The sequence below is a fragment of the Lepisma saccharinum genome, chromosome 22 (genome assembly GCF_977018435.1).
Source record: "Lepisma saccharinum chromosome 22, izLepSacc3.1, whole genome shotgun sequence".
NCBI lineage: Eukaryota > Metazoa > Arthropoda > Insecta > Zygentoma > Lepismatidae > Lepisma > Lepisma saccharinum.
The window spans coordinates 11,678,514-11,695,166 of record NC_139250.1 but is presented as its reverse complement, the minus strand read 5'-3'; the positions used below and the strand labels follow the sequence as shown (position 1 = coordinate 11,695,166).

The 16,653-nt window shown below is 39.4% G+C and overlaps 1 protein-coding gene across 2 annotated transcripts in view; it reads left to right on the top strand.

Annotated features, from left to right (window-relative positions):
- Positions 1-15,922, top strand: part of ICA69 (islet cell autoantigen 1-like protein) — an 83,608-nt gene extending 67,686 nt beyond the window's left edge. For both annotated transcript variants that reach the window (XM_083144046.1, XM_083144048.1), the window contains exon 11: positions 15,488-15,922. In XM_083144046.1, the coding sequence (XP_083000172.1) occupies positions 15,488-15,598 (111 nt within the window). In that variant the 3' untranslated portion in view covers positions 15,599-15,922. The remainder of the gene's footprint in view (positions 1-15,487) is intronic.
- Positions 15,923-16,653: the final 731 nt, after the last annotated feature.

Below are 16,653 nucleotides of genomic sequence, written 5' to 3'. Positions count from 1 at the left end.
ACTCACACACCAACCGTCTTCTTTGCAAGTCAACACACAGTACTTTCGTCCTATCAGCTCTGGCTGCTCTGTGCTGTGCATATGTGCTGCTCCCTGGTGATCGAAATCGTTACCATCGACGTGAAACAACCTTCTATACTGTCACAAAGTTTTAAGTAAATTGACACAAAATGCTGAGAGATATTTTAATATCCTAATAACATTACTGAAATGGATGCATGACAAATCAAAATCACAAATCAATATTCATAATGGCCACCCTTAGCACGCACACATTCCGTAAGTCTTTGTGGCCACGCATAAATTGAATTACGCAACACATCGACTGGAAAATCAGCAACTGCCTTCAGAAGAGACCGACCGCTTTAAACTTTCAATATTAGGATGTCTCTTCGTACAAGCCATCTCCTGAAGCTTGGACCACAATTTGTAGTCCAAAGGGTCTAGGTCCGGACTTGCAGAAAGCCAATCTGAAGTCTGGAACATTTGCTATGAGGGCACGCTCCATTTCTGTGAAAAAGGGGTCAAAACATCAGCCAAAGTGTACCAGGAGACAGTGCTTGAGAGACTAGTCAAGAATCTCAACAACACCCTCCCCCATGGGCAGAACTGGAGCTTCTAGCAGGATTCAGCCCCAACATATGAGGCCCGAACACACAGCAGTGGCTGGAGGCAAATGTACCAGACTTAATTTCCACTTCGGATTGGCCTTCTGCAAGTCCGGACCTATACCCTTTGGACTACAAATTGTGGTCCAAGCTTCAGGAGATGGCTTGCAAGAAGAGACATCCCAATATTGAAAGTTTAAAGCGGTCGGTCTCTTCTGAAGGCAGTTGCTCATTTTCCAGTCTATGTGTTGCGTAATTCAATTTATGCGTGGCCACAAAGACTTACGGAATGTGTGCGCACTAAGGGCGGCCATTATGAATATTGATTTGTGATTTTGATTTGTCATGCATCCATTTCAGTAATGTTATTAGGATATTACAATATCTCTCAGCATTTTGTGTCAATTTACTTAAAACTTTGTGACAGTATTTATGGTAGGACTAGGTATATAAAATGGTCAGCACGCATGCACAGTATAATTCATGGTGTTTTTCACTTGAACAAAATTATCTACAAATCTAAATTTAAAGAATGTAACATAATCAGTCATGCATGAGCACTGTGACAACACTCCTTATATAACAATAGTCCCTCTTCTACGGTCACTTACATTATCTCATTAGAAAGTGATCAGGTCACTCGTGACGTCTGCTAGAGAGCACCACAGGCCAATATTTTCAGCACAATTAAATTGGCACATAATTAAAATTGAAAGTGAGCGTGGCGCTCACTCGTGACCAATCACGTGCCCCTCCTTTACCTCATCATTGTAGTTGTGATCATCTGCTGTGGTTACGTTTAGTGATTGGAGCAACCCCATTTGGATTCCTTAAACCACCTCTTCTGTGTAGAATAGGCTCACGACTTGAAATAATAAAAATAAATATAACTAAAAGCAGGCCAAAAAGTTCTTACCCATGATTCAGATATGTTAGGATGCTGAAATTTCGTCCACCGACTATTCCTTCTTCACATATCCACCTCTTATGGCCTCATAGTCCTCACATCTATGGAACGGTCCATTAATACCAGCTTCGTAGAAGTTGCAGAATTGGCAGCAAACCACTTCCCCGCTTCAGTAGTGACCTCACCATCATCATTCAAATGTGTTCTTCAATATTGGAAAGCTTAGGCCTAACTGTGGGGGGGGGGCTGTTTGGACCCCTCCTCCTGGGTGTCATCCAGACTCCCCGTAGATACAAGAGGTGCAGGGGGGAAGGGTTGATCAATGATTGATTACGAGTCAAACTCGTCGCTACTTCGAAAAACTAATTCAAAGAATTTGAAATCTGCAACATCACTTCTTAAACCTCTTTCTATCTGGCGCACCCGTTTCGACTTCAAGTGCATCCCCTTTGAGCCAAGACAACACCGCATTCAGTATTCTTCCACATGGCTCACATTAGCCAAGAAGTGGCACATGCGTATTCAAGACTTTTTTCAGTCTTTGTGAACTAATCCCTCTTTGAGGACGCTCACAGACAAAATGGTCATTGGCCATTCGGAAAGGTGCACATGTGTCAGGCGTAATTCTTGGAATTTCAAGTTCCTGGCATTCGGTCAGTTATATTTCGGCATCAGGAAACTCGAGAGGGTCGCTTTGTTTGCATCCATTGTCAATAGAAGGCATTTGCCGAAAGTATATATCAAAAGCAACATCATGCAGGAAGATCACTTTACTGAAGTCGGTCGCCTGACATAAATGCAATCATTACACTGGCTAGTGTAACGTCTCTCCTTTTTGTTTGCATTTTTGTCTGTTCAAGGGACATATTGGTGTCTTGAGGCTAGGGGTGGAGAAATCAACTTCTCTCAAGTGAAGGGGAAACAGATGATTTTTCTTTAGTTCATGAGTTTTTATACATCAGAGGGAGTTGTCAGCATTGATTCTTATGTTCATAGACTATTTATTGTTAGTTGGGGAAGAGTGATCGACTGATCATTTAAGGTTGTGGAAAGCTATAAGGGGTGGGAAATGCTACAGTGTGGCTTCCGGTGCAACATATTTTTTTTTCGCACCAAACATTCTTTCACATTACTCAAAATACTGTTAAAACAATATTGAGTTTTATTTACATTGGGGAAAAATTGAGGAAAGTTTGTAAATACGTGCCCTATAAATGAGAAAGCGAAATGTGTTTTTGGAATGATACACAGCTGTAGCAAGTGTCTACGATGGAAAAAAAAATATCCGCACAATGTTCTTTTACATTATTATCATCTGTCGTTTTCACAGCAACGATAGATTCTCAAGTACGCATATATTATTAACACTTCAAGTACTCTGTATTTCATTGTGTGAAAACCTAATCACATTCACATTCCTGTGATTTTCTGTTACATCTCGTGTGGAAATTAGATCAAGTTTTGTTAAGCCCCTGTGTATAAAGTCGTATTTAAAACATGCACTATATTTAAAAAGACTGTAGCATATGCTATATCTTTGTGGGCTCCAAGTTCATCTCAAGTTCATCTATCAAATGTCAATGAGAATGCATGTAATATATATATATGTATATATATATATATATATATATATATATATATATATATATATATATATATATATATATATAATATGTATATGTATGTATGTGTGTGTGTGTGTGTGTGTGTGTGTGTGTGTGTATATATACAGGGTGTCATTTTAATGACGCATACGGACAACAGGAACATGTAGAGGACATCAAAACTAACAACTCAGTAACATTTTTCTCATTGGTGCATCGTTTCAGCGTTGCAATCGTTCAAAAAAGCCTGAATGCTGGCAACGCAACATGACATTTGATCGCATTTGTGACGTGATTTCCTGTCGTGAAAGTGTTGCCAGTAACTCCTATATTCTGTAAAAAATGACAGGTACAACTAGCCACATTATGTACCGTAAAACAAAGAGAGAAGATGTGTTCAGTAACCCAACTGGAAGTGAACCAACAATGCGAAAAATGGTCCAAAAACCACATATTCAAAAGAAGTGCTAATACTGGATTTTGTCTCGTAGGCTGGATGTCAAATATTAAAAAATATTGTTACCAAGTTGACATCTAAAATCTAGTCTATCCACTTTGTGCTTCTGATAATGGTTGTCTGTAACACATTGAAGAGTTGACAAAATAAAAATGAAGGAGCTGAAAATTTCAAAAGTAACACATAATATAATGTATATTCACATAATTATGTGGCAAGTTCCAAAAATGAATGAAAATACAGGGATATAAGTAGTAGTAAAACAAGCTTTGAGACGACTGTCTTGATCTACGCACCTGATACACATGTGATAGTTTGCAACTGTGAAAATGGAAGTCCATTCTTTGCTGATTCATAATTAGGTTGTTACTGTTGTTGGACGTTGGACGTGTTTCAGAAATCAACCATGCAACGAGATTTGCAAATATTTGACATGTAGCTGGGCGTAAACAGCCAGATGTAAGCTGTAAGTCCAATAACATTCACTCTTTACAATTGTTTTTGCTCGTTCGGTGCCCTCTTGACCTTTGCAGTCTCTCCCTGCCCCCTCGTAGACTGACATTGTAGTCATACATCCAGGGACTCTAGCCCCCTCCTGGCCAAGTTACAGCTGTTTGTCTGTCTTGCACAGTCACTCTCTCTACAGACAGTTGATAACACAGCACTTCACGGTCCTGCAAATTTGAAAAAACTTTCGATGTTTTCAAATCAACAGGTGATTCTGAAGTATTTTGAATGCTGATCACGAAAATGACATCCATTTTTCCCATCATTTTTCACAATTTCACTATCAAAATTCTCATATTCGCCATTACATTACATTTCTTACCTAAAGCAACAAAGGAAATTTATGCAAGGGAAATTTTGGTTGTTTCCAAATCAATAAGTGATTGTGAAAGTAGTTCGAATGCTGATCACGCACATGAAATCTTTCCCCCATCACGTCAGGATTTTTCACAATTTCAAAATCAAAATTCTCATATTTGCCATTCCATTAAGCTTCTTACAGAATGCAACAAAATAAATTTAAACAATTAAAATTCCGGTTGTTTACAAACCAATAGGTGATTTTGGAAGTATTTTGAATGCTGACGATGGATTTGACATAAATTTCTTCCCATCACGTCAGGATTTTTCTCCATGCCATTAAGTTCAATTAACCCATTACATTATAACATTGAGTTTTGGACATTTTGTGAAGGAAATTTTTATGAGAGATTTCGAAAAAGAAACTCCATACAATATTCATACCAATGTATCTTGTGAAGGTAGAAGGTGGATTATATGCTTACTATTCTCTGTGCATTGTATTGTAGAAATGATGGAACTACACATTTCATTGTGAAATTTACGCAGTTAATATATTGCTGCTTTCTGAGAAAACTAGACGTGATGGGTAAAAATGTATTTCGTTTTTGGAATCAGCATGCTGAAATTATTCAGAGACATAGGCGCCGACTCCATGGGGCTTGGGGGGGCTCGAGCCCCCCCAATGTTAACGATGTAGGGGCAGAACCCCCAAATAATTTTGCTTTAGAGGATCTAATGTATTATTTTGCTTCTCTTGTAAAGTTTACTCTGAATTGTGCCACATGAACTTAACTTTAAATACACATTTGAAATGTTCTAGACCATCACCTTTGGGGGGCTGAGACCGCTAAACCATCAACTTTGGGGTGGCTATGACCAGAGACATTACTATATACTAAGTATATAATTATGAGTATTGTTAACATTTTTACTAAAAAGAGTTTCAAAAGACGATGTGCATGAACTAGGGTAGTGGATGGGACGTTTGGGCTACAAATGGCTCTCACATGACATTCAGAAGGAGATCATTGATATATTAGGGGGATCTGTTTTGCTCTCCATGGTAGCAGATATTAAAAGTCGGGAATATTTTGCTATTATGGTTGAGGAAACTTGTGACATATCCATCCGTGGACAATTAATATTCTGCATTAGAACTGTGAATAAAAATTTTGATATTTTTGAGGAATTCATGGGCTTTTATGAGATTCCGAACACTGAGGCCAAAACTTAAAAAAGGGAGAGAGTGAACCATTCATTAATTTATTTCAGTGATCAGAGCCCCCCAAATAATTTTGACAAGTCGGCGCCCCTGTTCAGAGAACAGTCATCTGCGCGACATGCAAACCCATGCAAACTGGTTTAATAAATTCGTGCACTGTATAGAGAGCGCACAAGCAATTTATAGTCTATTTCTTTGCAAACTGATAATACAAATCATAGGCATAACTAGAGGGTGGTCCGGATCCCTCCTGACCTGCTCCCGACTTTTCTGGGTGTCGTCTGGACCCCCTACATACAAGAGTGAGAGGGTCCGATCAATGATTAATAGAGGCACATATTTTTGGTAAATAAAAAAGCAAAATTTCGGTATAAAAACTGAGTCAATTTCGGGTTTAAAAGCGGTAAATAAAATAAAATATCGGTGTTATAACGGTGAAAAATTGGATCAAAAATGGTATATAAAAAGACATTTTGGTTTTAAAATTGTGAATATAATCCTAAATTTGATTTAAAAACTACACTTATTCCACAGAATTAACATTTCACTTCTAATAGCCCATTTATGTAGTTATCCGAGTATTAAGTTTATTTCTGTGTAAAGGAGTCAATTTTTGTTCCTCCAATATTAACAGCAGAATTAATCAATTTTCCGGGAATTGCATAACTCTCAGGATAATTCAGACCTCAGAAGGTGCCACATCGGTGAATAAACCCTAAATTTCGTGTTTAAGAGTTAATTTCGCTTTTTGCAGTTCATTTCGCATTATTTCGTGACAAAACATGGTCACAAAATGCATCCCACACCTTTCAAAAACATGAAAAATTAACACTACAATGTGTTTTTTCAAATTTCGTTTTTTCATCAAAAACGAAATATGCATGCCCCTAATGATTAATTATGAGTCAAACTCGTCATTACTCCGAGGGCCTAATTCGAGGAATTTGAAATCTGGAACACCACTTCTTAAACCTGTATCGATCTAGTGAACCCGTTTTGACTTAAGGAATTCTCCACCTGCAAGACCAAGTGCATTCCCTTTGAGCCAAGACAACACGTTAGTCTGCATTCAGTATTCTTCCATATGGCTCACATTAGCCAAGAAGTAGCATGTATCTTTGCCAGAGTTTTCCTGAATTGGCAACCTTCGCCAGTTTTTTCCTGAATTGACAACCTTCGCCAGAGTTTTCCTGAATTGGCAACCTTCGCCAGAGTTTTCCTGAATTGGCAACCTTCGCCAGAGTTTTCCTGAATTGGCAACCTTCGCCACAAGGTGTTCCTGAATTGGCAACCTTCGCCACAAGGTGTTCCTGAATTGGCAACCTTCGCCACAAGGTGTTCCCGAATCGGCAACCTTCGCCTCAATGTGTTCCCGAATCGGCAACCTTCGCCGCAATGTGTTCCCGAATTGGCAACCTTCGCCGCAATGTGTTCCCGAATTGGCAACCTTCGCCGCAATGTGTTCCCGAATTGGCAACCTTCGCCGCAATGTGTTCCCGAATCGGCAACCTTCGCCACAATTTGTTCCCGAATCGGCAACCTTCGCCTCAATGTGTTCCCGAATCGGCAACCTTCGCCTCAATGTGTTCCCGAATCGGCAGCCTTCGCCTCAATGTGTTCCCGAATCGGCAGCCTTCGCCGCAATGTGTTCCCGAATGGGCAACCTTCGCCGCAATGTGTTCCCAAATTGGCAACCTTCGCCGCAATGTGTTCCCGAATTGGCAACCTTCGCCGCAATGTGTTCCAGAATTGGCAACCTTCGCCGCAATGTGTTCCCGAATCGGCAACCTTCGCCGCAATGTGTTCCCGAATCGGCAACCTTCGCCTCAATGTGTTCCCGAATCGGCAACCTTCGCCTCAATGTGTTCCCGAATCGGCAACCTTCGCCACAATGTGTTCCCGAATTGGCAACCTTCGCCACAATGTGTTCCCGAATTGGCAACCTTCCCCACAATGTGTTCCCGAATTGGCAACCTTCCCCACAATGTGTTCCCGAATTGGCAACCTTCGCCACAATGTGTTCCCGAATTGGCAACCTTCGCCACAATGTGTTCCCGAATTGGCAACCTTCGCCACAATGTGTTCCCGAATGGGCAACCTTCGCCTCAATGTGTTCCCGAATCGGCAACCTTCGACTCAATGTGTTCCCGAATTGGCAACCATCGCCACAATGTGTTCCCGAATTGGCAACCTTCGCCACAATGTGTTCCCGAATTGGCAACACACACACAGGCAGAAAGAGAGAATCTATCTCTCTCTCTCTATCTCTCTCTCTCTCTCTCTCTCTCTCTCTGTCTCTCTCTCTCTCTCTCTCTCTCTCTCTCTGTCTCTCTCTGTGTGTGTGTGTGTGTGTGTGTGTCCTAGACACTGTAAAATGAAAATATTGCCGCTCTGTTTAATTTATAATATAATGTGTAGCCTATTATCAGTTTGCAATGAAATAAACGAAAAATTGCGTGCTCGCCCCGTACGCAGTGCAATCATGTATTTAAGAGTCACATCATATCCGTAATGATTGCAAGGGTTTGGATGTCTCGGGGATGACTTGTCTCTGTATAATTTCAGCATGCAGATTCCAAAAACGAAATACATTTTTACCCATCACGTCTAGTTTTTTTCAGAAAAGAGTAATATATTAACTGCCTTAATTTCACAATGAAATGTGTAGTTCCATCATTTCCCCAATGGATGGCTCTGTTTAGATAGTGGCAAAATAATGGTTTTCTACAATACAAATCCTTCAATTTTGAACTGTAAATGCACAGAGAATAAATAGTAAGCATTTAATCCATCTTCTACATTCACAAGGTACATTGGCATGAAAATTGTATGGGCTTGGATTACGTAAGTTTTATTTTGGAAATCCCTCTTAAGAAAATTCCTTCACAAATGTCCAAAAGTCAATGTTATAATATGGTGGGTTGATTGAACTTTGTGACGTGTAGAAAAATCTTGACGTGATGGGAAGAAATTTGTCATTTCCGTGTGATTTAGAAACAACCGAAATTTCTGTTCCATAAATTTATTTTGTTGTTTTAGGTCTCCCAGGGCCTATCTCGGTCTCGTTTGGGTCTAAGTGTCGAGTTGCGAGTGCCTTTCTTGTTTCAGTTTCTAGACTCGGTCGTTATCTCGCAATGTGAGCTGCCCATATTTGCCCCACAATTACGTTAAGCAATTGTAATTTGTCTAAATGATCGGGCAGCCAATTTTGTCTCCGGCTAAGTCACATATGAAATTAATTTTAACCAAAATCTCGATTAGAATAAGTCGAGGCTCTGAGATAGAGTCTCTGTCAGGTTTTGTTCTGGATCTCGTCTCTTCTTGAACGATCATTGTTAATACGTGTGCGACAGCATCCTGATCTTTGATGGTTGTTTTGAGGAAATATATTGATACAAGCACTCGATCCCGAAGTCACTACTGAATCTAACGTTCTTTGAGACTGGCTTGAGCGCCCTTCGCCTCACCTTTCCCAGACTTTGAATGTTTACAACTCCTCCAAGCGCTTATGGATTTTCACAGAAGGCCAAGCGCCGAAGCCCAAGAAAGGGGGAACACGTGACATTAAAATAAACAGGCAAACAGAAGCGATTTCTAAATGGGTCTATGTCGCCCTCCATCAGGCCTGATGGCGAGGCTCTCGCGTATCCCGGGCAGCCGATATGGACATGGCGGTTTCTTTTTGAAGCGAAAATGCCAGATGCATAAGCCACAAGCAGCGGAGAGAGATTTATCTGTCGCTAAAGCAGGGATCGTCTCTGACAGCAGACGATCGCATTGCGAGCATCCATCTTGAAGCTATAAATACGGACGTAAAGTGCTCCGCTCTTCAGCTGTTTAAGTGGCAGCTACTGGGTTATTGAGGCGATTATACCGCATCGAAGTACAGGCCAATTCCTGTTACGGTTTTGCCAGTGCCATGGATACTAGGTCTTAGCCGATACCAACGTTTCAGTATCGGCTGGATTATAGGCCGTGTCCGAAAGGTGCAAGACCGTACTTGAAGCAAGCATCCTCCGAGTATGGTCTTGGAGTGCGGTCTTCAAGTCGTAGACTGGAAGTGTTGTCTTTCGAAATGCACTTCGACTGCAGCGCCAAATACGATCAGTATATAAAACTGAGTGCTTGTTGTTTTCCTCTCGTTTTAAACACTTGTTTTTCGCCATAGAAATCACATAGCATTTTCAAATGTTCGTACACATACATTTCCACACATTAGAAGAACTATAAACAACAACTTGCTGGCCCATAACGTATATCTACCTGTGTTGCCGGTTTCCTACCTTCGTGATTTTAAACGAATGAACAACGAGTGCGGAAACCACGTGATATAGTCACCAACCATCTGTACTGTGAGCTGTGCACTTGTGTACTTCTGTTCTTGGCGCTTTCGAACTGTACTAGGTGACGTCATTTCCGCCAAGACCATACTTCAAGTCTGTACTTTGTACCCTTCGGGCAGAGCCTTAGTTACCGATACCTTAGTGACGTATTTGAAAATATGACCTGGTCTACCGCAACAATTCTTATTTATTATATAATACACCACCACAAGTTAGATGTAATGTAAGGGGTGTCTCAGAAATATTTTCGTTTTTGAATCCGCCCTGTAGGGCAATTCGCACATTTCGGAGAAATTAGATAGATCGCAAACGCGTGGCAATATTGTTAATATTTAGCTGCCATGGAGCGCTTTACGGGGCAGCAACGTGCTTTTTGTGTTGCCACGTCCTCTCACGTGAGCATCTGCCAACTTAGCACAGGGTAGAAACAATGAGATACCTCTGGGCACAGATCAGGGTGACTAACACTACGAATATATGGAAAGAAACAATAGATTTAACCCCCTACGGAGGGTACAATTCGTAATATATTCTTGAATAATCATGTACAAATATTAGATAACTTTGGAAATCTTTTCAACAATATTTTTCTTCTATTTTTATTTCTTATTAATTGTAGCCAATCTTCTTATTTGGGCTTCTTCTTCTTGTAATTATTACATATTGTGTATTTTTTCTTCTTTGGGCTTCTTTGTCGATCTTAGCCAAATTGACGGAAATATTAAGAAAATCGATCTCCCAGACAAACAAAGAGAAAGGGGTTAGTTAAAGATCGCCGCCTGGCCGGCGCTAACCTTAACTTGGAGCTGCAATAGATGCGCCTACCAAAAGTGCTTGGGTGCCTGCCGTGAAATGGCGCTACACCTGGGAAAAACAACCCAAAAGCCGCACGAAACTCTCAGTTCGTGGGAACCGAAATAGACACAGAATCGTAATTACAATTCGACATCTTTACTTTTGTATAATGATCACTTGTGCTATTACTGAATATTAAATACCCTTTCCACCTTATTTATATCCTGTTATTGTACTAAGTTCATTTATTTATTTCATTATAATTAGTATTAATATCTACAATCATTATTTCACCACATCATCTCTTTACTCCTTCTCCTTTCACAACGGCAAACGTCTTCTTGAGTGCTGCCATCTCTGGCCCACTTTCTAAACTGCTTTATGCATCATCGAATATATGCGTCGTTCTTTTTGCATGCTGCCATCTATGATCCTCTACCTCAAACAACAACAATGCAGTTTGTTTTATAAAAATTATTAGTCTTATGTTGTTGTGCGTCGTTTGTACCGGCAGGAATGAGAGATGTCCCAAGCGCAAATTTAATTAAATATTGGGTGAGAAATTTTGAAAACGCTGGAAGCTCTATGACGAGTAAACCGCTGGGACGTCCAAGGTCATTAAGATCGAACAGAATTGTTGACCGTCTGCGGCAGTCTGTTAGTGAGGATCCTCGCTTCGGCTAGTGATCGAAAACTTTAGTTCAAGAATAATTGAGTGTGAAGACATGAACGGTCACGATTTGTCCAATACTCTTTTCCACAAATAAAAATTTTAATGTTTAATCTTTCTTTTTGTAATAAATTTATCTTTATACAAAAAATTTAAGTATTGATTTTAATAGTTTTAAAAACGAAAATATTTCTGAGACACCCTTTATAATATAACATACAGGGTGACTTGCAAAAGTCACTTAAAACACCCTATAAAATGTAAAGGAGTTAGGCTGGGTACAAATGGTCATGATAGAAACGGGTTACGCCTAAGGGGAACCATGTTGGTGTGTTCCAAGCGGGCGTCCGCCATTTTGAATTCAACTCAAAATTTTTAAATGGGAAGGGGGTGATGTGATGTATCAAATCAGGTTAGAATTTCACGAGAAATGCAGTGGTGAGGGTTCTTTTGACGTATCCTTAACCAATAGAAAGTTATTAATGAATGCTTGTACCCATTTCCCCCTTGTGGAAGTGTCAGAAAAAAAGCATTAAAATGCATCTAACGCGTCAGTATTGCATCGAGATCATTCTGATGTCTAGGGTGAGAAGTTCACGTTCCGTTGCACATGATTTTAATCGGATACATCCACCAAGAGTTGACCATTATCAATGCTAGGGGGGTGCGGGACAGAATTGTTTATTAAATTCCGACATTCGGAACGGGGAAAATTCGCAACAAAGTCGGGAAATTTTCGGGACGGGAAATGTTCAAAATTTCCCGAAGCTCTGGAAATCTCGAATTCTACACGTCATTTTCACATTAAGTGATCGTTTTTGCATTTCTGGTACAAGAACTAACAATTTTCGATAAGTTCCAGACATTTACAATGCAGAAAACGTCGAGAATTGACGACTTTTTAAAATGACCATTCGGTATTTCCCGACTGCTTGAATTCGCGACTTTTCGGGATCCCGCACACCCCTAATGAATGCCATTATCAACCCGGTCTGCGCGTGGTTGGTCCATTGTGCGAGTCACCTCATCAGTTAGTTTTAAGGTAGTGTCTGCTGACACGTTCTTTTTCTGCTAACCTCAAAAGAGACATGCGCGTGGCAGCAGATTCAGTCTTTGTTTTATCGTGATTTCATCATGCTATGTATGCAATTACGTCTGAAACACATACTGTGAAGTTTTAGCGTTTACTTACACAAAAATGTTTTTTTCCCTTAGCATTCTTCTAATAATAAACCTAAATGCTCTCGTAGTTAGTTAGGTTCTATTAGCATTAAAATAATATCGCTAAATACTTTAAAAAAAGGTTCTAAATTACCTGTACATTCATTCCCACTAGTCATGAACTTGCATTTTTCTCGTCTTAATCTGTTCTTAAGATTTGTAACATCCTCTTAGCAGACGAATTACGTGGCAGGAGCAAATTTGACGCTCATTCTTACTGCTGACACGTGCGTGGCAGCAGACTCGGCCTAGTTTTAATCTTCATTTGTCCTCATCGTCGCGATCGGTGGCAGTAGAGCGTCGTATGAATTAACTTTACACTTGCTTTTGTAAATAGAAACTATGTTTTTAAAATCGACAAGTCAACAAGGCTTTTTTTTTTCGAAGACAGAAAGGAACGCTATTTTTAGAAACCGGAAAAATGCGAAGAAACGCCGTTTTAAGAAACCGATGAACTAGAGAACGCTTCTTTTGAAACTGTAAGAAACGAGACAACGTTTTTAGAAACCGAAGCAGAAAACAAGGGAGGACACCGTCTTTAGAACGCGAAAAAACAAGAGCGCTGTTTTCTAACGTGGAAGAACGAGAGAGCACTGTTTGAGACAGCGAGAAACGAGAGCGCTGCTTTTTAGATAGTGAACAAATCGAGAGCGCTGTTTTTAGACAGCGAAAAAGCGAGTGAGCGCTATTTTTAGAAACTGATTAAAACTACATAACACAATATTTAAAGACAAACCAATATAACACGCCAGACTGCATTTAAAGAAGCTAACAAAACGCATTAAAAATAACGAAAAATCGAAGATGCCATATATTGTCCCAATATCACGAAATTAGTAACCCAATATTGACTACCACATAATTCATGCAACTTGCATACAGGGTGTCCCAACGAAAAGGTTGCATATAACCAAATTAATATCCTAATGTATTTCTTCATGTCAAACCATCGATATCTCGAAAACTACAAGGTGATGCAAGAGTCGCCCATATGTAGTATGTAAAGTCTTAAGAGTTTCACATCTTTTCTATTATGAAGTCATCTATTGTAATTTATTATTCCTGTTTACTCTATATATACGAGGGTTAAGTCATAAGTCATGGCAACTATTTTTTTTCTCGCGAACAGGGGACAACTCGAAAAATCTAAGATATAGGTTTGAAAGTGTATGAAATGTACCTTCGAATGAAGCCACCAAATGAAGTCTGGATGCAGGAGACTCTCGTAGGGAAGAGGCAGTAAACAGGACATTAAACAACAGTGTTTTATTATGACATGAACAACAAGTACACAAGACTACACTGTTTAACATCCTTCAAAGTATTCACCCAGGTTATCCACTTGTGTTTTATTATGTCATGGCACCTGTCGTCATGTAAACACTGTTCAATTACCATTACCCGTACATCTTTGTCCTTGGACACAGGATGCCCACTGCGAGAGACAGATCGGCAGTTGACACTCCGGGCCATTTGAAGGCCTCCACCCACCTCACCACTGTTTCATAGGACATGGCATGCACACCCAGTGCTTCCCGTAGCTCTGTAGAGCATTCCCATGCATTTCTGCCGTGGAGAACTGCTATTTTAACGTACGAACGTTGCTCCTGCTTCATGACCTCCATTTTCGAACGGTCTTACTCACCGACTGAACTTGTGTGCATGTTTACTATCCCACCGTTGTTCACATACACCATCTGGTGGCTTCTTTCGAAAGTACATTCCATACACTTTCAAACGTATATCTTAGATTTTTCGTGTTATGCCCTGTTCACGAGAAAAAAAAATAGTTGCCATGCCTTATGACTTAACCCACGTATAATATATTGTGACCAATTAAGGATAGGGCAATCCCCCTATCTACACCCAAATCGATAGAAATAAAAAAAGATCAATATTTCTTGTGCTGTAACCCAAAGTTAGATAAATTAAATTATCTAAAACTCTGATCCATGACCAACAGAATTTCTGTGAAATACTGCATGTCAATAGGTGATACTGATAAGTAAGATTTGTGTTGTTTTAAGGAATGAAACTATGTTGGTTCGAAGCAGGCATTGTTCTCTGCTCATTGACGTCATTATTTCAATTCATTGTCATCACAATGTATAATACAGACCGAATTAAAATGGTGGTGGACAATTCGCCTACTGTTCCTTTCGCAGTTGGGTGTACGTTGGAATCAATGAATCTCCACATAAATTTATTTGTCCACAGATTCATTTCACGTGTAAACATGTATATAAAAAATGGTATTGAAATTGTATCTTTCTTCGTTAGTACGAACCAGTGGCTGTGATTGGGTTCCAAAAATGGGGGGGGGGGGGCAAAGACTGTACATTTAACTTTGTACATAAGATTTAGCATAGTGCAGGGGCAAAATTGGCGGAAATTGGGGGGCACTGCCCCCTCACCCCCATAATTGCCGCCAGTACGAACCTATCATCTCTTGGCAATGCTACGTACATAAACACTTTGGTTTTGTGTTAGAATGCTCAGAATAGTACTACTGTATAAGATAATTTAGAAGACCATTGTAACTAAAGTATTTTTCAGGTGTATATATGTGTCTGTGTGTATATTTTATCAGTATTCCAATGCAATAATGTGACACATGCTGAAGTGTGAGAAATGTTGTTTGGTTAAAACGCGTTGCATATTAAAAACAGGTCTTGGTCAGGCTGCATTTTTTCCACTCAATTGCAATATTGTAAAGCAAATGACTACATCGCATTTCATTACATATCGTATGGTCTGTGCATGTATGTTGTATTGTATACAATATTGTATCTACGTTGCTGTTTAATAATAAAATGAAACACTTAGTTTTTATTCATTAATGATTTGCAGGGGAAGGCACAGGACATGTCAACATGGTATAATCTCTTTGCTGATCTGGATCCGCTAGCGAATCCGGATGCCATTGGTGGAAAGTCTGGTGATGACGACCGAAACTGCTGAGCCATGTATTGGATTTTGACAATAAATGAACACAGTGATACATATACAGCAGTGGTTGATTGTTCTTGGGCCATTTTCATGTGCAGATATTCAAATTAAGGGTATCAAAAAGAAAATGACTTCCTGTATGGTTCTGTATGAGAAAATCATGGATGCAGTTTGAAACGACAATCTTGCATTCTCACTATTTCTTTTTTAAAAAAATTCTAACAGCGTGTGTGTGCTCTCAATTTTTGTTGAATTCGACGATTCCAGTTGTTGTCAGGGTTCATTGTTATGACTGCTTTAACAGATATCTCAGTTATGATTTTTAAGTTGTTAATTTGGGAAAAAACTGGTAAAACATTCTGTGTGGATATGAAGAAACAACTGTACTTGTATTGATTGTTGGGAGAGTCTGGTAATCGTGACTTTAGCAAATCTCTGTTTTGAACCTTTTTTTGCACATATTTTTTTCATTGTACGGTGTTTTATTTTGCTACATTTTTAAGCATAATCGTACACGAGGCTAATTTTTTGTAAGCGTAACTTTTTTTTATTACACTTACTAGCATCTGTGCACTACTATGCAACTGTGAAATCGTCAAGCTTTTTGTGTTTATTATTTTTCCATTTTGAGGTGATCATAAGATAAGGGACGTGCAATTTTAAATATATTTATGCACTCCTTGTGTTCCATAAACACCAGTTTTTAAATTATTGTTATTAATGCCCACAGGAATTTGTACTTTCCAAAGTTTAGCTGGGCTAAGTAAGTAAGAAGAAGAAGTGCTTTGAAACCAGAATTGGGATCAATTTGCGCCTATTTTCCAAACCAGTATCCACCCTAGTCAAAATATACGCTAGTCCACCAGCTATAAAGATGCAATTAGTTATCAGTATCCCATTTTTCTAGTCTGCAAAGATAGTCATATTTATTCTCAGAAATCTCCTTTACTTTGTGCAGTTTTCCTGCCAGTAAAAAGAACTATTTGAAGAAAGTTGTTACCTAAAGTTATTGGCATCTATGTTTGCCCATATGTAGCATTCGTACTGTCATTAAGTAGTTATGACTT